Source organism: Ammospiza nelsoni, chromosome 21 (assembly GCF_027579445.1).
Source record: "Ammospiza nelsoni isolate bAmmNel1 chromosome 21, bAmmNel1.pri, whole genome shotgun sequence".
NCBI classification, from domain to species: Eukaryota; Metazoa; Chordata; class Aves; order Passeriformes; family Passerellidae; genus Ammospiza; species Ammospiza nelsoni.
Genome location: NC_080653.1, coordinates 4,219,494 through 4,245,428, shown reverse-complemented (window position 1 = coordinate 4,245,428; position 25,935 = coordinate 4,219,494). Strand labels below are relative to the sequence as shown.

At 49.0% G+C, this 25,935-nt stretch overlaps 2 protein-coding genes across 3 annotated transcripts in view; one reads left to right on the top strand and one right to left on the bottom strand.

The window, feature by feature from the left end:
• LOC132082520 (sphingosine-1-phosphate transporter SPNS2-like) overlaps positions 1–10,516 on the top strand; it is a 135,533-nt gene extending 125,017 nt beyond the window's left edge. For both annotated transcript variants that reach the window (XR_009419816.1, XM_059486824.1), the window contains 2 exons: positions 5,593–5,639; positions 7,639–10,516. Coding sequence is in view for 1 of the 2 variants with exons in the window: in XM_059486824.1 (XP_059342807.1) it covers positions 5,593–5,635 (43 nt within the window). In the remaining variant the exon portion in view is untranslated. The remainder of the gene's footprint in view (positions 1–5,592; positions 5,640–7,638) is intronic.
• Positions 10,517–15,165: 4,649 nt separating this feature from the next.
• Positions 15,166–25,935, bottom strand: part of MYBBP1A (MYB binding protein 1a) — a 49,674-nt gene continuing 38,904 nt past the window's right edge. The window contains exons 25-27 of the mRNA XM_059486845.1: positions 17,400–17,501; positions 16,279–16,403; positions 15,166–15,789 (exon numbers count right to left, since the gene is read on the bottom strand). Coding sequence (XP_059342828.1) covers positions 15,321–15,789; positions 16,279–16,403; positions 17,400–17,501 — 696 coding nt within the window. The 3' untranslated portion in view covers positions 15,166–15,320. The remainder of the gene's footprint in view (positions 15,790–16,278; positions 16,404–17,399; positions 17,502–25,935) is intronic.

The following is a 25,935-nucleotide window of genomic DNA, read 5'->3' as shown; positions in this document are numbered from 1 at the left end:
ATGTTCTACAGGATTTTCTATTTTAAGATTTAATTCATTCTTATCTGCTTTTTATGTCATGTTTTCTCCCCCTTGCCATCCAATCATTCAATCAAAAGTGAGGCACTCCACTGCCTCTTTTCTCCATTATTTCAGAGGACATAATTGCATGTTGTTACACACATCTTCCGTGGCACTAAAACCCTCCACCTCAATTCTGAGCCCATCAATATCTGGCAGAATTATCCTTACAGAGACAGACTCAGGCACAAAGTTCCAAGACCCACAGACTTCAGGGGTCTGTGGCAGAAAACCCCCAAAGATTGGTGAGCTCTGGAGCTCATTTCCATCCAGGTCCTTGGGACCCTGATTGCTGCTGTAAACTGCTCATCTTCACATCTGTTCTGCTGCCTGGGAAAATAGCAGGAAAGGTTATTGATTTTTCCTTTATGCCAGTTTTCTCCTCAGTAAAGATGTGTGAAAGAGGAAAAAATGAAGCTGACCCATGTTTCTGCCTCTGGAGACAAATCTGCACCTGGATTAAATGAACAGATGGAAAATACTGACAGTCTGTGCAGCTTTGAGGGGCTGAACCAAGTAGAGGGGAAAACATATTTGCTGTACATGATTATCATATTTTGTTTACTAAACCCACTGACATGCAGGAAGAAAAGGGGATTTGAGCCAATTCATTTCTTCAGTGCAGCTGGAGGAGCCCCTGTCCCCAGCAGAGAGCTGTGACCCCGCAGTGACAGAGCAGAGCAGAGGGAAGGGCAGGGCACAGGCAGCTCCTGTGTGAGCCTGGGATGGAGAGCACAGAGCCCCTGGCTGGGAATGAGGGCACAGACAGAGCAGCCACAGGGAGCACTGCTCCTGCTCCAAAGCAAACCCCTCCTGGGCCAGATTGCTGGCTGAATTTGGTTAGAGTTCTCTCAGCATCCTTTTCCTGCACCAAACTGGCCTCAGCTCCATCAACAGCCAGTTCCTGCAGGCTGGATAACCTGCAGATGCATCAGGAAGCTCAGACTATTTTTAACAGTGCCATCCTGTCCTTGTGCCACTCACTGGGAGCTCCAGGCTGATAGATCACTGTTGCTCTCCTTCCCTTTCAGTCACAGTTCCCAGCTCCTGCTTGGAGCCTGAAGTTCTGCAGGAATTCATGTTCCCAATCACATCTTGTCCCAGAATTCCTGACTTCGCCCTCAGAACAGCTTGAGGTCAGTCAGAGCAGGAGCTGCTCTCTGGGAGCAATCCTTGATGCTGCTGTTCTTGCTGAAGGTACCAGCTCAGAGTGAGGGTTCATGTTCTGCAGCTTTTCTGGGGAGGATTGGAGGCTGTGGCAGCTTGTTCAGCATCCCAGGAGAGCTGCTGTGGAGCAGGGAGCCAAATCCATCTCCTTCCAGCTGCAGGTGAAAATGGGAACCGTGCTTAGCTACTGCAGGCAGCACTGGCTAACCCAGCTACCTGCTGCACTGTTACCAAAACTCTGTAATGAGGGCAGAGGAGGCACACACTGGAACTGGAGTGTCCACCCTGCTGGGTTTGCTCCTCCTGAAGTGTCTGGTGCAAAGGTGGGGCAGGACTGGCACCAGTGTTTGCACTCAGGGTGTGGCAGAGTCAGCTGAGAGATGTCTGGTTTGTTTTGGCTTCTGCAGTGAGCAAAACAGGGAGAGAACAGCTGTGGCTTTGGTTGTTCCAGGGGCTGCTCCAGCTCTCCTGCTCCATAGCTCTTCCAGCAGTTCTCTGCAGGAATTGGTGATAACAGCAGCAGCAGTGCAAGTCCCTTCTGTGTTCATGGATGAGTTAATAAAATTCACTCTTACAGCAGGTGTGGAGCTACCAGTGACCATCCTTGGCCTCTGTTTTCCTTGTCCAGTCTCAGGCAGCAGCATCAGCTCTGAATGCTGCTGTTTCAGTGGCTGGAATTTCAGCCTGCTGCATCTGGCTGGGCTCATCATCCCTGAGCAGCCCAGCTGGAGGGTGAGGCTGCTCTGATGCAAAAACCACCCTTTAACTGGCTGCATTTGAAAATAGATTTGGTTTTCATAGATGAAGGCCATAAAATCTCCTTACCTTTCAAGGATGTCTGGCCATGAACTTTTCATCACCTAAAATTTCATGTTTTAATGTGTTTACAAGGCTTTTTGGAGATGTTTTTAACCTCCCAATGTCTGAGGAAGTTCAGACAGGACAATCTGCTGGGAGCTGCCATTAGTGACTGGTCTCCAGTGTCCCTTCCTAAAGCACTGCTTCAGACAGACACTTGATGGCACATTGCAGCAGAAACACACAATTCTCTCCACTGAAATTAAGGACAAAGATCCTTAATCACTGGCAGGAATTGCTGCCAAGTCCAGTGGTCCAGCTGCCCCTGTAGCCCCTGTGTTTCTGTCTGCTGAATGAGGTCCAGCTCAACAACTCAACACTAAAAAACTCCTGCTCAATAACTCAAAAACTGATTTATTTTCAGTCTAGAAGGACCCTACCAGAGCATTTTATTAGTGGTTGTAAAAATTAAGTGATGTTAAGTACAGCAGGCTGTAAAAACCAGGACAACATTTCCTAATGTGCTTCTCAAATACAAAAGCCAGAGTCTGGCTTGTGTAGATAGCAAGAAAACTGAGCTTTGGGAAAGCTGCAGGATCCTGAAACACAGGTGGTGTTTAACTTAGGCATGGAAGTTGACATGAACCAGGCTGGCAGCATTCCCAAAAGCCTCTCTTGGAGCCTTGGGCCCGGCGCACTGAGGTGTGTCCTCCTTCCTGCCTGGAGCTCAGGGACAGAGGTGGCACATCCCTGGAGCTGAGCAGGAGCCACTCATCCCACGGTGCTCTCACAGCTGAGCAGGGCCAGCTGGGCTCTCCCCTTGCTGCCCAGGAGGAGCACAAGGTTCTTGCTCTGGGTGTTGGCAGCAGGAATCCTTTCAAACCCCTGGGAGGGCTGGCTGCACAACAGCCTGTAATCTGCATTAGCTGCTGGCCTGGGGACCAGCAAGGCTGGAAAGCACCTGGAGAATAATCCTGCCCAGTTCCTGAAATAGAGCATGGCCGACCTGTGAAAGATCCTGGCCAGTCATCTGTTACCTTAAATTGCCTCTCTTGTCCTCTTGCAGGTCTCTAAGCGGCCGAGGTGCAGTGAAATTAGATCCATTTTACGTGGCATAAATATTTAACAGCTCTAGAGCATGTAGTTTCATATTAAACAGACAGTCTTATAAATACTTCAGAATTATAGGTGCTGTCACAGTACATGGAAATGACTTGATAGGATCTAGGAGAAATATTTAGGTTTGACAGGAGAGGAAGTGATGGAGTTAGAGAGAATCAGCCACATTTTTAACTGCTAGAGGAGTCCCTAAAAAAAACCCAAAAAAGTTGTACAGCTTCTGTTCTTGAAGGGCAGTCTGGGTGAGTTTCCTCCTCCTCCAGAAATAACAGACTGGTTCTCACCCTACTCTCTTCAAGGAATGAAAACATTCATAATCTTAAAAAAACACTGCAGAGCAAACAGAACAATTTGGGAGCCAATGCTCAGTGATCCATTCAGTGTGGGATTATCGTTATTAGAAAGGCAAGTGGTACTTAATGAGGGATTTAGATGCTCTTGAGCCTTGTTATTTTAAGCCCATGTACTACAGTTTGCCACCTAAGAGAGTTCAAAATTTATTATTTGTAGATTTGCTTTAAGAAAAGTAAACAAAATCCCACCTGACCCATGAACTGAGCCCCACTGTGACTGGTTGTGGCAGTGACCAGTGAAGCACAGGGCTTCAGAGGGACTGAGGAGGCACTGTCCCAAATTTGGAACTGTTTCAGTTCTGTCTCCTGTCCACCATCTTCCTGTGTGATCCCTGAAAGTCATTTCTCTCCCCAGCAGGTTCACAAGTCACGTGCAGTCTAATTTCCCATCAAATCTTCAAAAAACATTTCAGGATTAGCCCCTGCAGGCCTCTGTTCCCATCTGTGAAACGGAGATAAAGCAGAACTTGAGAGAAATGTGTTAAAATAAAAGGGTGGTACATTTTATCCCATAGGAGGCTGAACTGTTATTCAAGCAGGAAAGTTGTGTCTATTTCCAGTTGTGTCAGCAATGCAGGTCCATGATAAAGTCATGGCAAAACTGACCTTATAGATTCTGTGTTCTCTAAGAATATGGAATGATGTGCCAAGGGACAGGACTTTCAAACATTATGGCTCACTCAAACCTCTGGAGTTTCAGTGTTCTCTGATAGTTTTGTGACATTCCATAGCTTGCTTTCTACTTTTGAAGTTGGCTGTAGCATGCCCAGGTAGTTTTCTCTGATGTATTCTGCACAATTCCAATGTTCAATACAATGTGATCTCCAGTGCACTGGGGTTACCAGGAATGGGACTTGCACAAAGAAACTTGGGCCAGCTCCTCCTCCTCCTCCTCCTCTGAAGAGCAAGAGAGCCAGCAGCTGCCCCAGCCCTTTTGGGTTTTTTTTCCCCAGCCCAACTCTCCTGTTATCTGTGCCTTTCTCAGAGAAGCCCCCAGGTAAAAAGAGAGAGCAGGAGAGAGCAGCCAGCTGGAGCCCTCCCCTGAGCTGTGGCCACTTCTTTTGCCTCTCTGAAATACCTGGTTGTTATTGTCTCTTAGCAACACATTTAGCAGAAAATTCTTTTAGATAAATAAACAAAAAGAGAAGTCCTAAACCCCAACACCAGCACAGCCAACCTCCACTGGTAGGTGGAGACTCTCCCTTTGTAACTCAGATTTGTTTATGCTGCTGCTGCCCCAGCACAGGCAGAGAGCCCTCAGGTGAAGCACTCACACAGCCACATCAGGGCAGGTCTGTGGGTGTGCTGGGGGTTTCCCAGTGTTGGAATAATCCAGGTGTTCCCACTGAGGTCCAAAGGCTTTGGAGTGTGAGGATGTCACCTCTGAGAGTTCACACGGTGCCTGCTGTGTGTCACTGTCAAAGGCAGTAACAAGAACAGCATGGGAGGGGACGGGAGAGGAGCTGCTGCTGAGGAAGGTTGGATTTTCCAGGGCATGTTCTGCAAGGACAAGCAGCAGGGGTGAGGGGTGGCCTTGGCAGGAGTATTGCTGCTGTCCCTGTGTCCCTCAGAGCAGACAGGAGCTCTCCCCTCACTGTCCTTCAGGACAGCTCCTGCCTGGTGGCACAGCAGTCCCTGCCACACGCTGCCCATCACCCAGAGCAGTGCCTGGAACAGCAGCAGGACTTCAGGAGCTGCAAACTGAAAGACAACTCAATTTTCCTTAGTTCTTATCAGTGATGACTGTTTCCATCTGTGCTGTCAGGCTGAAGGCACCAACAGCCACTGTGCAATCTTGTATTGGCTTAGGGAAATTGTAGCTACCTGGATGCCTTTGGGACCTTCCCAAATTCTTGTCAGTTGGTGCCAGCAATGTTATTTGGCATGTTCCAGCCATTGTCAGCACTGCTGCCAGGCACCCCTGTGTGACAAGGTTTCAGCTTCATACCATTGTGCAGGACAGTTTTTAATGTCCCACTTCTTTAGACACTGTTAAGCAACCAAAACCTGGATCTACCAGGCTGGTATGTTATTAGGAATCTATTTCTTTGCTAATTGCAGCTCTCACACAACACTTCTGTTTTCTCTCCACCAGGGTGAATCAGCTTGTGATGCCACCAGCCTCTGTGAAAGTCTGAGATGGTGAGTGACCCAAACCAAGCTACAAACCCCTGCCAGCCCATCTCTTTCCTTATCAATTGCAGAGAAGTTTCCTTAGCCAGCTCTGGTTGCACTTTTGCCACCCTCAGCCCAAAGCAGAGCAAATCAGGAACAGGGAAACCAGGGGTCAGCTCAAATGTCCTTTGTGGTATCGAGTTGCTTCCAGAACCTGGTGTTCCCTTCTTTGAGCAGAAAAGCCCATGTGTTGCCCATGTCCCTTGACCAGTGTGACTGTGCCAGGCCAGAACTGAAAACCTTTTGGTGTTCACAAAACCTCCTGCTGCCCTGCTCGGGGTCAAACATGGGCTGCTACCCAAACACCATTTCTGGCACAGTCCAGGTTTTCTGCAGAAAGTGTTTCAGGCAGCACCTGACCCTGTCCCCTCTGCAACCCTTGGACCCAGGGTGACACCTCTGAGCCAGAGGGACCAGGGCCTGTCCCCTCCCTGCTGCCCACCCTGTCCCTTGTGTTCCTGCTGCCCTTATCACTGCCCCACAGCCACAGCGCTGCTGCCTGGAGCTGCCACAAGTGATAAACACTTCCCAGCATTTTACTGCAGCCAAAATTAATTAAAGCAAGTTTTTGAAGAGGAGATTTCTTTCCCATAAATTAAATGCATTGAAAGACTAATCAGAAAATCAGAACTCAATAAGACACTTCAGAATGGCCTTTTGAGGGAAAAGATTTCATGCAATCTCTAGCACAGCAGATGTGGTATTTCCACAGACAGGAGGGGATTTGGGCATGGGGCTGCCTGGAGTTTGCAGGCTCTGTATTCACTAACAGCAGCTTTTGGATAAAGTTGGAGGAGTTTATTTTAAAATGCCATCAACAAATCTGGGAGGAAATCCTTGGTGCTGTTATTGAAACTTGGCTTACAGACCAGTGGCTTACAGACCACACTACCTGTGTCCTGGGCACACCAAGGTTTTTCACTGCACTTCCCTCTTTTTTGGTCCAGTTTTAAACAGCTTGAAAGAAACCAGGGCACCATCATAGGGGAATTTTCCTGTAATCCAGCAACCACTAATTTTTAAGGTCAGGGGCAATTTCCTGCGTAACATGGAGCTCAGGCCCTCTCACAGGAAATCCTGCAGTGAGAGCACTGGTTATCCTTGCCCCATTATCTGGGACAGCAGTTGGCTGCTGGAGAGGCCACACAGAGGTACCTCAGCAGTGAGCAGAGGTGCTGACATGGCCCTGAGGCCAGCATGGGCACAGGCAGTGCCTGCCCTGCCGTGCCAGCAGCACCTGAGCTGGGCTCTGCTGGGCGGGCACCTGAGCTGGGCCCTCCAGGGGACAGCTGTTTCTAAAATGACAATTTAAGGCACAAGGCAGCTCCTCTTTAGTAAACTGAGGGTGTCAGAAGCAGTCTACAGGAATAGAGCCTGTCCTGGGCTGCCTCAGCCCACAGCAGGAGCAGTTGTGCCTGCACAGGGCACACAGCTGCTGGTCACCTCCTGGAGGGGCTGGGCCAGGGTCACAGAGCCTCTGTTCCATTCCAAATGGCTTCAGCACATCCCCAGGGGCAGGCTGTGCCAACCCCCTGCTTGCACAGACACCGGGGTCTCTGTCATGGTTTGACAGAGTGCGATGCCAGTGCAGCCATGAAAATATATTCTCCTTAATGTCTGCTGTGAGATGTGACCAGAAATGGAGCAAGGCAGGCTCCAGCTTAGGAATAAAGGAAAGAACTTTATTAACTTACAATACAAACGAGGTCTGACCTCTTTCATGGACCAGAACCAAGAGAGAGTTCCCCTGGGGGTTCTCTGCTTTTAACCCCCTGTGTTCTCAGAGGTGTATCCATGTCCTCAGTGGCCACACCAGGTGCCAACATTCAAATCTGAGCACCCATTGGTTTCACCACAGCCTCCAAACAATCTCACTTCCTTTTCAAACCAGGCCAGTCTCTTAGCTGGCCCCCAGCAATCCATCCCTGCAGCTTCCCCAGTAACTCCTTCTGTTCCCTGTGTGCAGCTGCCAGTGAAGGCCGGGACACGTGGACTCCTGCTCCCACCACACCAGTCTCAACCTGGAACCCTCCTGTGCTGGGTGTCAGTGGATCCTTCAGCTCCACATCACAGAGGGGGTCTCCATCTCTCCATCCCTCTCTCCAGCCTGCAGGGTCAGGCCCAGGAGATGAGCAGGGCAGCTGGGAAGGTGGAAACTTCTGGAACACAAGGACATTCAGGGGTCCCCTGAGCATGGACACCAACTGTCCACTGGACCCAGAAAAAGCTGCCCAAGTGAGCAACTGTAGATTGTGTAAATGGTTTTAGTTGTAGCCAATGAAGTCCACATTGTTTGTGGGGCAGCTGGTGTCCTATGGAATGCTGCTGCTCTGCCAGCACTCCCACTCCCACAGACTGCACTAGTTGAGGACCTGTTCTGTACATCACCTTTTCTTTGACACTGAAGGCTTGATTCAGATTATTATTTTTTATTTAAATATGTTATAAGAAGCTTTATATCTGCTGGAGACATTAGATGAGATATATATATATATATATATACTTAGATAAATTTTTTATTTAAACATTTGAAATCTGGAGCTGCCTGTGCAACCATAGCAGACATGAATAACGTCCACAGCTCTCCTCATCTCAGTGCCCAGGTGCCAGGGCCTGCAAGGGCACCACAGGAAAACTTCCAGTGGCTGACCCACCTGTCACTGAGACTGAGCAATGGGACAGAGGAGAGAGTTTCACTGCACTGGGTGTGCTGGTGGTTGTCACAGAAAGGCCCAGAAGAACGTTGGACAGAAATCCCTACAGGCTCTAAAGTTTTCCATATGCTAAATTCAGCCTTCCTAGGAGGTTCACAGGCTTTTAAAATACCAAAATCCAGCTGGCTGAATGGCTGCACCTTGGGCCTGGGAGTGCAATACTGCTGTGCCAGTGACCTCGTGCTTTGTTTACATGATACCATATCAGACTGTCAATGCTAATTCTCCCTGCCAACATCCCAGAGCAGGAGGCTGGCACTGCCTTCAGAGCAGTGCTTGGCTCCTGCTCACCCAGCCTGAGCTGGCACTGGGGTGCACCTGGAGCTGTACCTGTACAGAGGTGCCTTTGAGAGCTGTCAGACGAGGCCAGTGCTGAACTGGGTTGGACTCCAGTGCAGGAGTGGTGCCATCCATGGAGTCTGGTTCCTGGACCTGCAGGAGCCAAAGCTGTGCTGTGTCAGCTGGATGGGGCAGGAAGGGGAGCACAGCTCCTGAAGAGGGCCAGGCTGCCACAGGAAGGGCACTTGGGGTCCAGGGAGGAGTAAATGAGCTCAGGAAATGTCAGAGCAGAACCAGATGTGAGTTAGGGCTGGAGCTGCTGTCCTGGCTGTGCCAGAAGATCTCTCAGGCACAGCAAGGTGCTGTTAGCAAACCTGGGTTTGTCTCCCATCCCCTGCAGGATGTGCTGGACCTGCAGCACAGCTCTGCAGCAGAGATGGTTCCAGTGCCAGGTGCTCACCCCATGGCAAATCCCTGCCAGGCTGGGGATTCCTGTGATCCCCTGAGCCCTCCCTCCTCCCAGAGCTCACAGGGCTCCTCTGCAAGGGTTCTGTCACCTGGAATTCCTTAACAAGAGCTCCAAGAGTTGGCTAAAGAACCAGAGCCAGAAGTGTTCCTCTAGTGCCTGAGCAAGCCAGGTGCTAGAAACAACAAAGCAAAGCAGATCCCAACAATGCTTCACTTCCTACCTCGTGCCACTATTTACACTCAGAGGGGAAACACAGCAGCTGTAGTCTGGGAGCCAAACTCTTGGCTTTAAAGGCACATGAATTTCTGATTCCCATTAAGAAATTCCTTTTTAAGCTGTTTAAAAGGAAACAAAAAGCAACCCAACAATCAGTCATTTCATCTCAGAGACCAAAGAAGATTAACCACATTTTCTAAATTGCTTTTCTGATAGGCTCTCTGTTGTGTAGCATTTATTGTCAACAAAATGGAACATTTCTGCAAAGGTTCAGAGATTAGGAATTCTCCTTAAACTTAATTCTCAGAAGTCAGCAATGAAAAGGGAACTGAAGTGTTCTGTAATGTCACTGGCAATCCTTGTTTGTGACAGGCTCCAGTCCCTGCTGCTTTTATCCTTTGTGCACATGAAGGAAATGCTGTAGATGCTGTTTGAACAAGGACAGAGGGAAGGGAGCAAAGGAGTGAGAATGAGTCCTGCCTTCACCAAGGGATCCCTGAATCCCTGCTCCCACATGTTCCAGGCTGAGACAGGGAGGCTCAGGCTCTTCAGACCCCTGCTGCATTCAGCAGGGCCTGTGCAGTGTCCAGAGGCACCAGGGAGGCTCCAGCTCCCCTCAGTTAATCACAGGGGTTTTCTTCTACCCCACTCCATAAAGGGGATTTGTTTAAAGCATTAACCCCCCCCAGCTGATCCTGCACTGGCAGTCGGGTGGTTTGTACAGGGTGGGACACTGAGGCAGTGGCACCTGCCCAGAGAAGCAAGAGAATGACCCAGAAGGCAGCAAGTGCCACCCCAAGGGGCTCCTGCTGCCACCACCCCAGAGCAGGTCTGGGTGGCCCCAGGAGCCTCTCCCCTTAAGTCAGGGTGACTGAACCCCAAAAATGTCCCCAAAAATGTCTGGCTGTGCTCTGGGAAGCAGAGTTCTCCCAAGCTCCACCCCAAATGCTTCTTCTCTTCTCCATTGGCTTTATTGTCTGGCAAACCAGCACTTACAATCACTTTTACTACGTGATGTATGGGAGTATTAGTGAATTTTCTTGTTATACAAGGGAGGAGTATAAAATAGTTTTCTGATTTCTTTCAGAAGCAAATGACTATTTTATTTTTTAAGAGCAATTGATTGTGAATCTCAGAGTATAAAAAAAAAAAAAAAGATAAGCCAAATATATACCTTTATGTAAATTAAGAAATAAAAGTATTTAAAATGTACCCCCTGGCTCCTTTTCTTGTGTCACCTCTTGGCTGTGGTCCCTGGGATGAGGATGCTCCAAGCTCCAGGGCTGCCAAGAAGTTCCCAGGACACCAGCCTGCCTGGGGTTTGTGGAGAGGTAACACCAGGAGCAGGGAGGGTGGTGGATTCCAGCCTCCCATTCCCCAGAGCTGGGGGAAGGGGTCAGTGTGGGCCTGGCACAGGTGGGGTCCCCTCCAGCCCCACTCAGCACAACAGAGGAGCTGGCTGATGGACTGATGGAAACGGGTCAGTGCTCATGGGCTGGGCGCTCAGGAAGGCAGGAAATGATGCCCAGGTGGTCCCACAGTCAAGGCTGCCCTTCAGTGACCCCACAGCAGCCATGGCCGCCGGGCTCTCAGGGTAAAGGAGGAGGGGCTGCTCCTGCTGCACTGGGAGCAGCTCAGCCTCGGCTCCTGTGACACTCGGGTGTCTGAGGCTCCCCTGACCAGCTGGGAGAGCCTCCCACAGCAGGGCCTCCCTCCAGAGTCCTCCTCCAGCACAGGGCAGGCTCCAAGCCAGGAGACCACAAAAGCAAAGGCTCTGTCACTTAAAACACCCATCCCTGATGGCCTTTTGTCGGTGCCTCTCAGGGCTTTCAGCTTAATCATTCTTGTAAATGACTTGATTAAGAATAATTTCTTAAATTCTGATGTTCCAGCAGATAGATAAGCTTTGAAGCTCAGCAGCTTTAGCTTCCATCCATCAACTACTGCTAAGAAGAGTGTGCTGTGCACACTGGGTTTGGATCAGGGCCATACCCGTGTGTGTGTGTGTGTGCATTATGTGTGTGTTGTGTGTGTGTGTTATGTGTGTGTGTATTATGTGTGTGTGTGTGTGTTATGTGTGTGTGTTATGTGTGTGTGTGTTGTGTGTGTGTGTGTTGTGTATGTGTTATGTGTGTATGTGTGTGTGTTATGTGTGTATGTGTGTGTTATGTGTGTGTATGTGTGTGTTGTGTGTGTGTTATGTGTGTGTGTGTTGTATGTGTGTGTGTATGTGTGTTATGTGTGTGTGTATGTGTGTATGTGTGTGTATGTGTGTGTTGTGTGTGTGTGTGTGTTATGTGTGTTTTGTGTGTGTGTGTGTTATGTGTGTGTGTGTGTTGTGTGTGTGTATGTGTTATGTGTGTGTATGTGTGTGTTATGTGTGTTGTGTGTGTATGTGTGTGTATGTGTGTATGTGTGTGTTATGTGTGTGTTGTGTGTTGTGTGTGTGTTATGTGTGTGTGTGTTATGTGTATGTGTGTGTGTGTTATGTGTGTGTGTGTTATGTGTATGTGTGTGTGTGTCATGTGTGTGCCCCCACACGTTTGCTCATTCCCCATCCCTGCTTCACAAACCCTCCCAAACCCCTCGGTGCCTGTAGAGCTCCCACAGGGCCACCCATGGTGTGACAAACAGCAGCCCCATGGTTTGGCACAGGGTGCTGCCCTGACCCTCTCCTCTGTGTGTTCTGTGTGCTGCGGTGCCCTGGTGTCCCTGGTGCATTTTTACATTTATCACACTGTACAAGAGGTGCTGATTGCATGGCAGCCTCTCCCAAGCAACTCCAACACTGCACCCATTGCCCAGCGTGCCTGGCAAAATCTCTCAGGATATTATATCAGAAATCATAGAATCATGGAATGGTTTGGGCTGGAAGGACCATAAAGACCAATTCATTCCACCCCCCTGCCATGGCAGGGGCAGCCAAAGCTGCTCTGGGCACCTGTGCCAGGGCCTGCCCACCCTCACAGGACTCCCTGGCTTTATCCCATGGCTTTGGCCCTTCTCCAGCACTGCACCCTCCCCTGAGCTCAGTGCCCAGGGCCTGGGGCTGTTCTCCTGCACCCAGAAGAGCCACAGAGCTCTGAGCCCAGGGCAGCTGAGGAGAAAAGGCTTCATTCAAATCAGAGCATGCTCCATCATCTAAAGCCCTCATGGCTGAGACACAGACAGGACCTGAAATCAAGTAAAACAAAACCTTTGTGATTATTAAAAAGCCCAAATAAGAGCTGGTGAAGCACAATTTGACTTGCTGAATTAGTGACTGCATTCTATAGGCAGTGCATCAAAGCCAGCCCAAAATCAGGTAATTTCACTGGCAAAAGGGGGCACCATGACTGGCACTGTGCCCTGCAGCTCTCCTGTCCCTTTCCCCTTGCCCACTCTGCCAGTCCTGGAGGCTGAGCACACCCATGGACACAGAAAGAGGAGGTCAGTCAGCCTCTGCAGCCTGGCACTGCCCAATGCCCATCCCTGTGTCAACAGCAGCTGGCACAGCTCTGGCCTCGTGCTCTGCCCTTCCCACAGTGACAGTGACACTGATCCACACCAGCCCCTCACTGCAGTGGCCCTGGCAGGTGTCCCAGAGAGCTCAGCCAGGCCCTGTGGCCTCAGCATGGAGGCTCTGGGTGCCACAGCTGCTCTCTCTGCAGGCAGGGAGGATTCCCTGGACAGAGCCCTCTGCTCCAGCTCCCTCTTTCTCCCACCTGCCTGCTGTTCCTCCTGTGGTTCCACACAGCAGAGGCACAAAATCCCAGCATGTCCTACATAACAAGCACAAAGAAGGAAATCATTAGTGAGACATTTCAGATCTGAAGCCCCTTGTCCCCTCTGAGTCCCTCTGGATCATTAAACCAGGGACAGCCTGACCTGCTGGCCTGCTCGGTGCTGCATTTGCATAATACATGAAAAGTCATTGCTGGGGACAGCTGGAGGGGCTTAGCTGGGATTGAGGTTTTAACGAGGCAGTGAAGCAGCTCTCAGCAGTAAATGGCAGAGGCAGGGCAGCATCCCCAGGGTCAATCCCCAGGCCCACTGGGAGCAGAGGTGCCCTTGTTCCTGGAGACAGGATTGGCAGTGATTGCCAGCACCTTCTGCCTGGGAATGGAGATTTGCAGCTCTTCTTTTGGCTGCAACAACAGCAATTCCAGCCTACAGCCACCTCCACATGAGTAAGGGCTTTGGGAGAAAAGGTCCAGCAGGGTGAGTGCAGCCCTGAATTGCTCACACAAGCGTGGGGACACCATGGAGAGCAGGAATCAGCCACCTCCTGCAGTGTCCTGGGGACACCTGCACCCAAATCTCCACCTGCAAACCCCTCAGAGGCTGGAAGCCTCACCCAGGGTGGGCACAAGGAGAGCTGCCCTTCACCTCCTGCCCAATCTGTGCCAATCTTGACCTGGAGAGCCCAGAGCCTGCCAGCCCCTCCTCATCCAGCCTGCACAAGGGCTGTGCCCTCCAAGGCAGCAGCACAGGCAGGGCCCCTCAGGCCTGACAGCCCCAGGGCAGAGGGAGCAGCTGTGGGGGAGGCACAGGGAGGATTCCCTGCTGAACTTGGGCACAGAAACTCCAGCTTCACCTGCTGCTCACAGCAGCCAGCACACACCTTGGATGTGCAGCTCACCCTGGGGATCACGGCTGGGACAGGGAAAGGGGAAGCTGTGGGTCTGCAGTGGGATCTGTGCTGCTGTCCCCCAGGAGCTCTGTGCCATTTCAGCAGAGAATCATGGCAAAGGCAGATCAATTGCCCCAGGCAAACCCAGCCCTTTGCAGCTCTTCTCTCAGCCCCTCCAAAAGCAATATGACATTTCCAGTGTCCTACCTCTGCCTGGTGGTGCAGACCCACCTGCAGGATGAGCTGAAGGCACAACAGGCACAGCCCTGCTCCCAGCAACAGCTTCTGCCAGGAGCCAGCACCAAACTGCAGCAGGGAGGCCTTCAGAGAATCACAGAAATCACTCAGGCTGGAAAAGACCTTCAAGACCATCAGGTCCAAGCATCAACCCAGCCCTGCTCCCTCAGATGCTGGAGAGGAGTCAGGGCCAGGCACCAACACCCACATTCTGGAACCAGGAGCAGGGCAGGTGGGGAGGCTTTGCTGGCAACTGCAGCTTGAGCAGCATTTCAAACACTTTGAGCCTCAGCTCTCAACAAGGACCAGGTACCCAATGCTTGGGAGAACTTGGTCCTGGCACTCTCCAAAGCATTCAGGGGCCTGGGGATAACTCAGCAGATGCAATTGCAGGCAGTCACTCCCAGCCTGCTGCAGGCCTGCAGTTCCAGGTGCCTTGCATGGCTGCACACAGGCCGGGCACAGTGGCCAATCAATCAACCATTTCAATTGTTTCACTGATTTATTGATTCCCTGCACCACCACAGGGGCCATGACCCCTCCAAGCACCCAGCAGCAAAAAGGCAAAAAAAGCCAGACCATGGTGGTTATGGACAATACCAGGGTGGTCAAACTGGGAATAGCTGACCCCAGAGTTTGCCTGTGCAAACCCATTTAACCCCAGGCATTCCAGAGGCTGCATCTCCCCCACTGGAAAAGCTGTGAGCACTGCTGGGCCTGGGCAGGACAGGCATGGGCCTTTAGGGGTTCTGAATCTCCCACAGGGCTTGACCACCAACTCAGCCATGCCAGCACACCCACCCCAACTCCCCAAGGAATCCAAACCAGACTCTTGCTTCTGCCTTGGGAAATCATGGAGACAGGGTTGGAGATGCTGCGGCCATCTCTCACAGCCTGGAGGGAATGTAACCTCCTGAAGCTCTCTGTGCTCCAGGCTGAACCCTTCACACAAGCCTGACCCACAGCTTTAGAGCTCAGCATGATGGAAGGTTTATTTAAAATCATGGAGAGTATAAAAACTATAGATAATAAAAGATATTTCAGCAGTCTACTGAGCCATGCTAGCCATGCCAGACCTGGCTGAGTCCATGGAGTTTACTCCTGCAGCACTGGAGCTTGTTTCACTTTTTTTTTTTTTTGGCTTTGTCTTTCTTCTTCTCGATCTCCTGGACAACATTCCCCTTGGTTTTCTTTGCAGCTGGAACCTGCTCAGCTTCATCACCTGCAGCACCTTTCCTTTTTCTGTTTTTTCTCTTCTTTTTCTTTTTCTTCTTGTCAGCCACAGCATCTCCTCCATCAGCAGTGGGGACATCCCCACCCTCCGCCTTTGCCACCCCATTCTCCCTGACCCCCTTGCTTGGGTGCTTTTTGCTGCCCCCAGGCACGAGGCCTTTCTTGTTTTTGGGGGTTTGTGTTCCCAGGGGCTGCTCCTCCTCTTCTCCATCCTCCCCTGCTTCCACCCCGTTCTCCTGGACACCTTTCTTGCGGTTCTTGCGTTTCTTGCTCTCTGGCAGGAATCCTTTCTTCTTCCTCCTCAGCTGCTCCTCTCCCTGCCTGGCCTTGGGGGCTGTCTTCTCTTTCTTGGGCTTCCTGCAGAGAGAATGCCAAAAACCAACAGCAGCTCAATTTACAGCCAGGGAACAGTGTGAGCCATGTGACAGGCAGTCCATGAACAGGCAGCAGCACCAGGAAGGTGCAGGGAGCACAGGGTGAGGATGAAGGCTGTGAGGATGAGGATCACCCATGGAGGTGGGTGATGCCTGCCTGTGGCCCTGGCTTTGCTGTCTTCTGCAGCACAGGACAGCAGACATGTCACCAGTCACCTGTTACACCCATTCCCATCATGTCACCTGCCACAGCCCATTCCCACCAAGGACAAATCCCAAGCTGTAAGCACACAGAACAATGAGCCCGGCATTATTCCAAACAAGCATTAATGAGGGTCCCAGCCCCACCAACCAAGGAGCTCCATTAAACTCCACCCTGAAGTTGCTGCCTTGCCTTCCTTTGCCTCCCCAGCTCCCTGCAGAGCAGCAGGACAGACAGACAGACAGACAGACACCCCCAGGCCCCACGCACGTGTGATTGAGCCAGCGCATGACGTTCCAGTAGAGAGAGTCCAGCCGTGGGGAGCTCCCAATGTCCTCCAGCTGCTGCAGGGCCAGCAGCACCTCCTCCACCTCTGCCAGCTCCACACTCAGCTCCTGCAAGGGCAAGAGAGGCAATGGCAGGAATTACCAATCCTGCCTGGCTCCTCCTGGAGCCTGTTTGCACCACTTCAGTCTGGTGGGTCACACCACGCATTCAGGTTTGCCTGAAAACCTGAATTTCCACCAGAGGCAGGAGTCTAACAGAACTGTAGTGGCATAAAAAGAGCTGGAGGGTCCTTCAGTCTGCTCTCCTTTCCTGTCCATGGCTGGGAGCAGGGAGAAGAAGACACATTAATGACTCTGTACCCATCCAGGAGAAAGCAGCAATGTGTTCAGTCTGGTTTCTGAATATCTGGCACCCTCCTCTGTAACCCACTGCATAACCTCAGTCAAACCAGGCAGAAAGGGCTGTCTAGCTCCTACAAGAGCCTTGGAAATAATCTCTCTCCTCCACCCATTTTCCTATTAGGTCTTCACAAAGGAACAGGCTGTGGTCTGAGCTCTGGGCTTATCAGTAGGAAACTGGGCTGCAGCAATTCTGCTGCTTGTGGTGTTTTCCTTCAGTAAATAAGACCACATTAGGAACATACTTTGTCACCTATAGAAAACCCATGCATGCTCAAAAAAGTAATTTTTTTATCAGGGAAAACAAAGCCCCAGAACAAAGGCTTACCTCTGCTCTTAAAGCTATTAAGTCTGGTTTTGGGAATCATGATCCCTGAAGTTCAGTGGAGAGGAAAGAGCAATCCCCTGGGATAAAACCCACCCTCACTGTACCTCTGGCTGTATTTCTGCTGCTAAGAAAGCAGCTGCCACAAGTGTTTGCTGAGCACTGCACAGATTCTCCTCTGGAGATCAGCTCATGAAGACTGTGGATCACTCCTTCAGACAGGAGAGCTCTTCTGCCCTCAGATCCAGCCAGGCATTCCCTCCAGAGGTACTTTTGGTAGGAAGTGAGGTGGGATGCAGCAATCACATGGCAAAATCCAAGTGTGACATTTGGAAACCCTCAGAAAAAAGCCATTTGTCACATACTGGTCACACACTCACCTGCCCTTTCACAGTTTTAAGGAGAAAGTTCAACAGCTCCAAGCTTTTGGCAACTTTCTCCTTCTCAGCCTTCATGATGGGTTTTCCAAGTGTTTTCAAACACTGCAAATTAAATTAGAAGATTGAGAAGAAACAGACATTAGATGGGGAAACAAATCACACTTCTCGGGAGAAAGCAGAAAACAAGGAATGAATGGCAGGATTCACCTGTCAGCAAAGTAATTCTGGAACACAAACCACACCAAACTCTGGAAAAGCTCAGGAAGGCACTTGGTGAGAGCTGCTGATACCCAGTTTAATTAAGAAATAATATTACAGAAGCACAACCTTGCTGCTGTCCACAGCTTCTAGGCTAAAGCACAAGTGGAGATGCTGTCCTGGAGGAGAAGAGGTAAAATAATCCCTGACTCCACCCTGGAAGGCCAAGAAGCTGCACTTGTGACCAAGCTCTCCTTTCCTTGGGATCTGGACATTTCACCACAGCCAAGGGGCAAAGCCCATCCCATGCTCAGCATCCTCAGCTCCCCAGGCTGAGAAGTGCCTGCCCCAAACCTGTACCCATTTAACAATTTAAGGACACAGCAAACTCTTCTCCATCTGCATCAGCATCAAGTTGGCAAATAAAATAAAAAATCCTTGCAGACACTGAGAGATGTAGGAAATTTACTCCCCAAAACAAATTCTTTCAGCAATGACACTCAGAACAGAAAAAATAATGATGCCCAGTAAGAATGTAGGGAACACTTTCAGCATAGAAAGTGGGGAGACAAGGTGACATGTCTGCCAAACCAGCAGCCTTCAAGTAGAATTATTATATCTGTCCAGGTTCCCCACCCTGGGAGCATCTTTTTTAAATAATAAAGATACAGTTGTGTCCTGTTCAGGATGGTCCACTCAAGCCCTGTATTAGAAAGCCTGGCTGGAATTCAAGCTGCAACTTCATCTGACTATCAATAACTTGCTAATTACTCCCTCCTGATATGGACAGATGCACTGCAACTCTATTCCAGAGCTGTCATTAGCCTGCAAGGTCACACAATTCCACAGCTCTGAAGTCTCCCAGGTAAAAAGAGAGACAAATACAGGGAGTGTGATTGGGAAAAAAAATAATCTTTACATGCAGGATGTAACACCCCATGGGTCAGGCACATTCAGTTTATTAGGCTTACCACTAATATTAAAATAATAATAAACAAAAAAGACTGATTTACCTAAACACTTTCTTTAAACATTTTTCTTTGTAATTTGAAGAACAAAATATTCCAAGCTAATGCTCCTCATTGTGGTTAGATCACATTTCAGAGACTATTAGGCTGAAATCCTTGTTTTGCTAAGTTGTGCACAAGTTCACAGTGTGAGAAAATCAGCATGGACTGTCAGCTCCTTGGGACAGGAGGAATCAGGGCAGTGCTGTGAGATGGAGCCAAAGTGAAGTCAACTGTCATTTCATCCTTTCAATATACAAACACTTTAGAATTAAAAAGGTGTTAAAAATAAATTACATTCTCTCTTCACTGTACATGAGTGATGTGGACAAGTGCATTTAAATCATGCTGGCTTGGCTCTGCCTGTTCTTGCTGCCCTGATGCTTTGAAGGGTTTGAAATAAATCCTACTGAAGTCAACAGAAAAGTTCTGTAGCTCTGAAACAACACCTGAGGGGCTGATTTTCAGCAGTACACAGGTTTTCAGGTGCTGGGGAAACTGGGACATGCATCTATTGGGGGGTACCCAACCAAATTCATGCAGACCTGTGGAGAGAAAACCTGGCCCAGCTGGAGATGGAAAACATCACTGGTCCAGTGACTAAACATCTTTATTTAAAGCTGTGTTTTGCATGGATCTGGAAACACAAGCACACTTCCACCAGTATAAATAGCCAGAAGCAAACTGGTACAATTGAGATGCTCTGCAAACAAAGAGCTCCCTGCTGAAATGGATCATTTTAAAACAGCTCTCCAAGACCAGGAAGGAACAAGGAGAAGCCAAACAAGAAGAACCAGGAAGGAACAAGTGGAGAAGCCAAAGAAGCAGCAGATCATTCATCCCTGCAGACTGTGGAGTTTTCTCTAGCCCAGAAGGACTGGCTTTAAGGAAGATGGATTCAGGTAAAGTTTTACTGATCCTCATCAACATTTGCCTCCTCCCTTTCCCTTCTGCTACAAAGGGTGTAGAACAAATTTGCTACTAAAGCACAAAACCACCACCAGCAGCTCTGTATGGGGTGGGCAGAGACAGCCAAGCCTCCCTGAAGACCTGAGCCCAATTCCTGCTCAGCCCAATCTCATTATCTTCATCTCAGCACTCAGAGCACTCCATTAGCATTCCATGAGATGCTGTCTCTGATTAGGCATTGCTCCATTCTCCTCCTCCAGCAGCAGGGAGTGCACAGAATGGAGCATTTGCTTCCATGGGATTTGTGTTATGTGCATTGTGTGCTTCCATGGGATTTGTGTTATTTGGGTTAGCATGAGACACCAACACAAACATGCTCACTGGTTATGTAAAAGAAGCTGACTCTGGGCTGGGAGTGCTGGAAACCCTGAGAAAAGGATCCCAGGGAATGAAATCCAAAGCCCCTTCAATGGGAACTGGGTCCAGAAGTAAAAAACAGCTTTCCCAAGAATTTATATAATTTAATCTCAAGTAATTATAAAACTTCCTACATAGGACACCAACCAGTGTCTGCATGCAGTGCTCTGCTCCCTCACTCAGGTCCCTGAAGATGAAATCAGCTCTGCCACCCCAATTGCAGAGGTCAATCATCTTACAGGCCTAGCCTGATTTTATTTGAGGAATGTTCACCATCCAACCATAAAATCAAAGCAAAAGCTATTATGTAACAGATGGCAAACATGCCTTTAAAAGAGAAGTTGTATTCCAGTCCTCTGCAGCACCCTTGGGAGTGCTGATCAGATCACAAACACTTGCACAAGGCTGGTAAAGATGTGTTTTACATAGCAGGACTGAGGCACAAAGCAGAGGTTTGCTTCCAGCTATGCTGCAGGTCAGTGCTGAGAGTGAAAGGGAAACCCAGAAGAACTTGTCTGACCACTGTTCCTTGATTCTCTGCCATGAGCTGTTCCACAGGTATCCAACTCCCTGGCTTCTGAAAGCACTGCCAGCCCAAGGGGGTCACACAACACAATTACACCAGGCTAAAAGCAGAGACCTCATGATTTACACCCAACAGCTACACTGCCATCACTTGCTGATTTATGTTGCTTTTCTCCCATTTTCTGCTTTTCTTCCTCTGCTGCTTCAGGAGCAGCCAGTCCCATTTCACAGGATAGCTCAGTTCCAGCTCAGCAATAGCTGTGCTGGTTACTCATGTCTGCACATCTGAGCTGTCAGCAGATCTGGGCAGGTCATTTTCCAAAAGGAAAAGCTATGGAGGCAATTTCCACAGCTGGAACTCCCATCTCAGCTCAAGGCAGCACACACAGAGCTGCTGCCTCACCCTGTGTGGATGCAGCTGCAGAGATGGCTCTGTCTGGTTGTGTCAGACTTGCTGCTTCCAGAGCCTCTGGTGTTTCTGGAGGAGGGCACTCCTGGATCCAGAGCTCTCTGCTTCTCAGATTCCTACAAGAACTGCACACTGCCAGCATCTTAACCATCAGTGGGGTTTATTACATCCCTCACTCCTGTATCACACATGGACACATCCCAACCGCTGCAGGATCCAGCCTTCATTCCATGTCACACTGCACTTCACAGCACTCCCCCATCTTCACAAAGTGTGAAACAAGTTGGAGCACAGGAGGTGAGTACCTGCAGTAATTCAGTCACACAGGTAGGACAGAGAGCTGGCAGGAAGTTACAACCACACAGCTCAAAGTCCAGAACTCCCCTGGAACCATCACACAGCACAGAATGACAGAATGATGAGGTTGGAAGAGAACTCTAAGATCACTGAGTCCAACCTGTGCCCTAACACCTCACCCAGACTACAGCACCCAGTGCTATGTCCAGTGTTTTTTAAACACACCCAGAGATGGTGATTCCACCACCTCCCTCCCTGGGAAGAGCATTCCAGTGCTTTATTATTCTTTTGGTGAAAAATCCATACAGCACAAGGGCTGTATGCACACCCAGAGCCAAAGTCAGCATCCCAGGCAGGGCCCAGCTCCCCTGCAGGGGAGATGCCAATGTGCTGTTCCAGGGAGCCCACACCCACACCTGCTGCACCTCTGCCCCTGCCACAGGGACCACTGGGGGACACTCCCAGCCCAGACTCACAGGACACAGCAGAACTCCAAGTGCCACAGAGTGCCCTGCCACCAGAGACAAGCTCGGCTCCCAGCTGGCTGTTTGAATGCCATTTCATGTTTATGTGTGGCATTCGCATTATCTGAAAAAGTCCCTTCTCCCACGGTTTTTCTCCTGGAAAGCTGAGAAGCTTTAGAGTAAAGAAAAACAACTCTTATCTCATTTGCTTCTCCTGTGTTATGCTCATGTGGAATGTGTTTGGAGATTGTTTACCCACAGGTGATTGTTCCATTGGGTTCTGCTGTGAGTTGTTTTCACTCTTTGGCCAATCAGGGCCAAGCTGTGTCAGTACTCTGGAGAGAGTCACAAGTTTTCATTATTATCTTTGTAGCATTGTGTAAATATCCTTTCTGTATTCTTTAGTATAGTATAGTATAGTATAGTATAGTATAGTATAGTATAGTATAGTATAGTATAGTATGGTATAGTATTCTTTAATATATGATAAAATAATTTATTATTTTATTTATTTATTATAAATTATTTATTTATTATAGAATAATAAATTAGCCTTCTGAGAACATGGAGTCAGATGCATCATTCCTGACTTTATCAGGACATTCCCAGCAAATTCAATATTTATGCATTCCTAGCATGTCCTTCAGCCTAGTTCACTGCTGAAAAAAACAGCCCTTTCCCTCCATGGGATCAGCCTGACAGATCCATCACTGGCAGCTGCACAATGTCCTGTCACTGTCCCAGACAGAATGCTCAGTATCCCCTCACTGTCATTCTGCTTGTGCTTCTCCTGAGAGGAAAGAGGTGAGCCAGCATTCACAGAGATGCTGCCACACAAACCAGGACAGAGCCAGGAATCAACTCTGAGCTTCCCAAACCCTGACAAACAGCCCCAAATACTTCCTCTCATGATAATCATCAGTGTACAACAGATCCCAAACCAGAACTCAGGGCTAACCCATGGAAGACAAAGAAGAGAGGAGGGAAGAGCAAGCAGGATGTCTCTTCACTCCAGTTTTCATCTGTCCAGAGCCACATCCATGTCCAACCCATGGACAGCAGGTAACAGGCACACAAAGGCAGAACAGAAGCACTGGCAGCCCCTCCTCCATCCATTTTCTCTCACTAAGTTTCTGAAGACTGAAAGTATCGATGTTCAAAACTTATTTCCTTGCATCTCTAACACAAACAAGTCATGAAGAAATGCTCCCAAAGGGGGGGAACCACCAAGTCTCTGCTTGGCACTGACTGAGAAGAAGGGAAGGCAGGGGACTGAGCAGACCCACATGCTGAAGGGTGTAAATAAAGACATTTTTGGTGATGGAGACAAAAAATCCAGAAGCCATCCTCACAGGAGATGTCAACACTTTCCCAAGTTTAATGATCTTGATTTTTTTTTTCAAATGCCATATGAAAATGCAGCAGGGAAAAACCACACAGGACAGCTGAGGGAACAGAGGAAAAGGAAATCTCTACAGAGACCTCCAGTATTCTGCAAGCTATCAGGTAAATCAGGACTGGCCTCATTTTACAAGCTAAGAGGCTGAGAAAGGGCAATGAATTAAGAATTTATAAAGATGGACAGATAAAGGTTCAGGCAATCTTCAAGGAAAAAAATTGAAGGATGGCTTTTTTTAGAGATTTGATGAAGCCACTTTAATAATTTATCTCACGACAAATTAAGACACTGATAATCAAATGTGATGCCCTTCAGAAATTAAGGGCATGTCCACAGTGGAAGGGCAGATAGTGTTTTCCTCTCTCCCCCACACATTCTTAATAACTCCAGATATTCTTTTAAACCCCTTGCTGAACAACATCATATTAACAAAACCCTGGAATGCTGTACAACAATGATCTTCAGGGAGCACACAGGAACCTGGAAAAGAGCTCTGGGGTTATCTGTGCCATCCCTTCCTGTCCTCATCCATGCCTGCCCAGTCAAAGCCTAACCAACATCTGGAGGCATCAAATGCATCTCATGGGATGATATGAATTATCTGAATTATCCAGAAATGGTGACTGGGAGTGCTTTGGTCTTGCCCTGAATTTAGGTATTGGATTCTGTCAGTGCAGGGTGCCTAGATCCCACCTGGGTTTCAAACAGCCAAGTGGAACCCTGCCTGCTCTGCCCAGTCCTTATGATAGTGACAAAACAAGCAGAGGGAAAATCAGCAGTAAAATTTGTCTCTTCTTATGAGGCACTTATTGCAGAAGAAAAAGGAAACCCTCAGGAAATCATTGTGTTCAAGGCAGAGAAAGCAGTTTTAACAACAGTTTTCTGAGGGCTGCTCTGTTTTGAGCTCACAACCATCCAAACATGTATTTTCTGGATTATTCCCACTTCCCTTTGACTTTCACATCATAACTGGGAGTTTCAGCATAAGCTGGGAGTTACACAGAACACCTCAGTTCAGGAGGGCAAGCTGCTCCATAGGAAAGGGATGACAAAACAAAGGTAATGAAATTATGTATTCAGAACCTGGAACTTCCTGCCCTGAATCTGTCAGTGAGTTACTGAAAAATTGGTACAGGTCACTCCAAAGCCATGACAGCAATTTTGTAACAAATAAAAAGAAAACATAAATTTATCTAAGAAGAGAAACAAACCAGTGACAAGTGGGAGAGCTGAAAGATGAGATGGAGAGAAAAGAGTGTGTGGGCCCTAGCAGCAAAGCCAGGGATGCCTCACCAAAACTGGGTGAGAGTTTCCTGAATGGAATGGGGAACTGGATCTCAGGCTCTGCAAGTATTTCACTGTTCCTGAGGGCAGCCTCAGCCAGCAGAGGTGGGCTGGGACAGAGGTGACTGCCCAAACACAGGGATGTTCTGAAGTGAAGAGATGGTCAGATTGTCCATGCACAAAAAGGGGCTCTGAGATGTCTCAGGAGAGCCAAGTTTGATTCCTGGCTCAGCTCCCAGCCAAGGAGTGTCACCTGCAAAACGGGATGAGCAGCTCTACCAAACCAAATCCATTATGGCTTGGGTTTCTGCAAAATACTTTCTCCATGACATCAACAACTCAGTGCTTTGAACTTCCTTTGTAAAGCACTTTGAGACCAACTGATAAAGAACAAAGCTCTCCAAGAGGAAGATGTTCCTGCCAAATGTTCCAGCATCCCAGGTGAGCTCTGTCACTTACAACATGAACTCTATTTCTTTATACCATGAACACAACTGAGCCATCCAGAGCCCCAGTTAGAAGAGACCTGAACAACTGCAGCAAGATTCTGCTTTGTGTAAAGTAATTATATAGGATTTGGGAGGCCAAAAGTGTGCCAGAGGAGTTTTTCTGCTTCCTCACCTTTGCAGTGCAGGGCTGTGGACAACACTTTCTGCCCAGGTGACCCAGCAGCACCAGCCAAGAGCACCAACAGCAAGCAGGGCTCTCACACAAAGAAATCTACCCAAAAGTACCTGATGGGACACCCAGAGCTGCCTCACTGACTAAGGAGAGGCAAACATGGATCCCTCATGGCTGGGATGTGTTTTATAAGCATACTTAAACAATTTGGGAACAAATAAGGTCAAGTTAGCTTATGTAAGCAAAGAGCCACTGCCTTGCAGCAGCCAGAGCTGCTATTTCAGGAATCTGTCTCTTCATTTAATGTTCCTGGCTGTTGATTCTCCCTCATCTGCCTCTTAGCTTTGCCTGCATAATTCAGTGATATCCAAGACTGCACTTGTCTCACACTGCCTGTTCCCAGTTCCAGCTCACATCCCTGCCTGACCCAGGCCACATTTCCCTGGTGAGGATGCTCCTCACTGAGGATCTCAGCAGGTAGGCAGTGCAACCCCTGAGGCAGGACAGGCCAAGCAGGCAGACACCAGGAGATGATACCCTGTCCTCTGTGACAGCCTCTGTGCCAGGGCTGTCCTGCCTGGGCAGCTGCAGCCTCCCAGCTGCCAGTGTGACCCAGGACACAGAGAGTGACACAGGGGACAGTGTCCTTGTGAGCAGCAGCACCACCTGAATTACAAGAGCACATCAGTTAAAGAGCTGCAAACCTCTCCCTGGGTCAAAGAAAGGTACAAAATTCACTGTTATAATTTTTCCCTCTTAAAAAGCTATCTGTGAGGGACAGTGGCAGGAGTGGCCAATAACAAATACAGACATTTCAACCAGAGGCAGGGCAATAAATATCATCATTTTCCACAGCATCCCACAGCTTCCAGTCCAGGCTCTCCCAGGTAAGCACCCACCTCTGCCAGCACCTACTCACTGACAAACTCACCTCTAACACCACAGCTGACCTGGAATGGCTCATTGCAATAAGTCTCAGAAGAAAAGGGATGGGACTGAGCTGCAG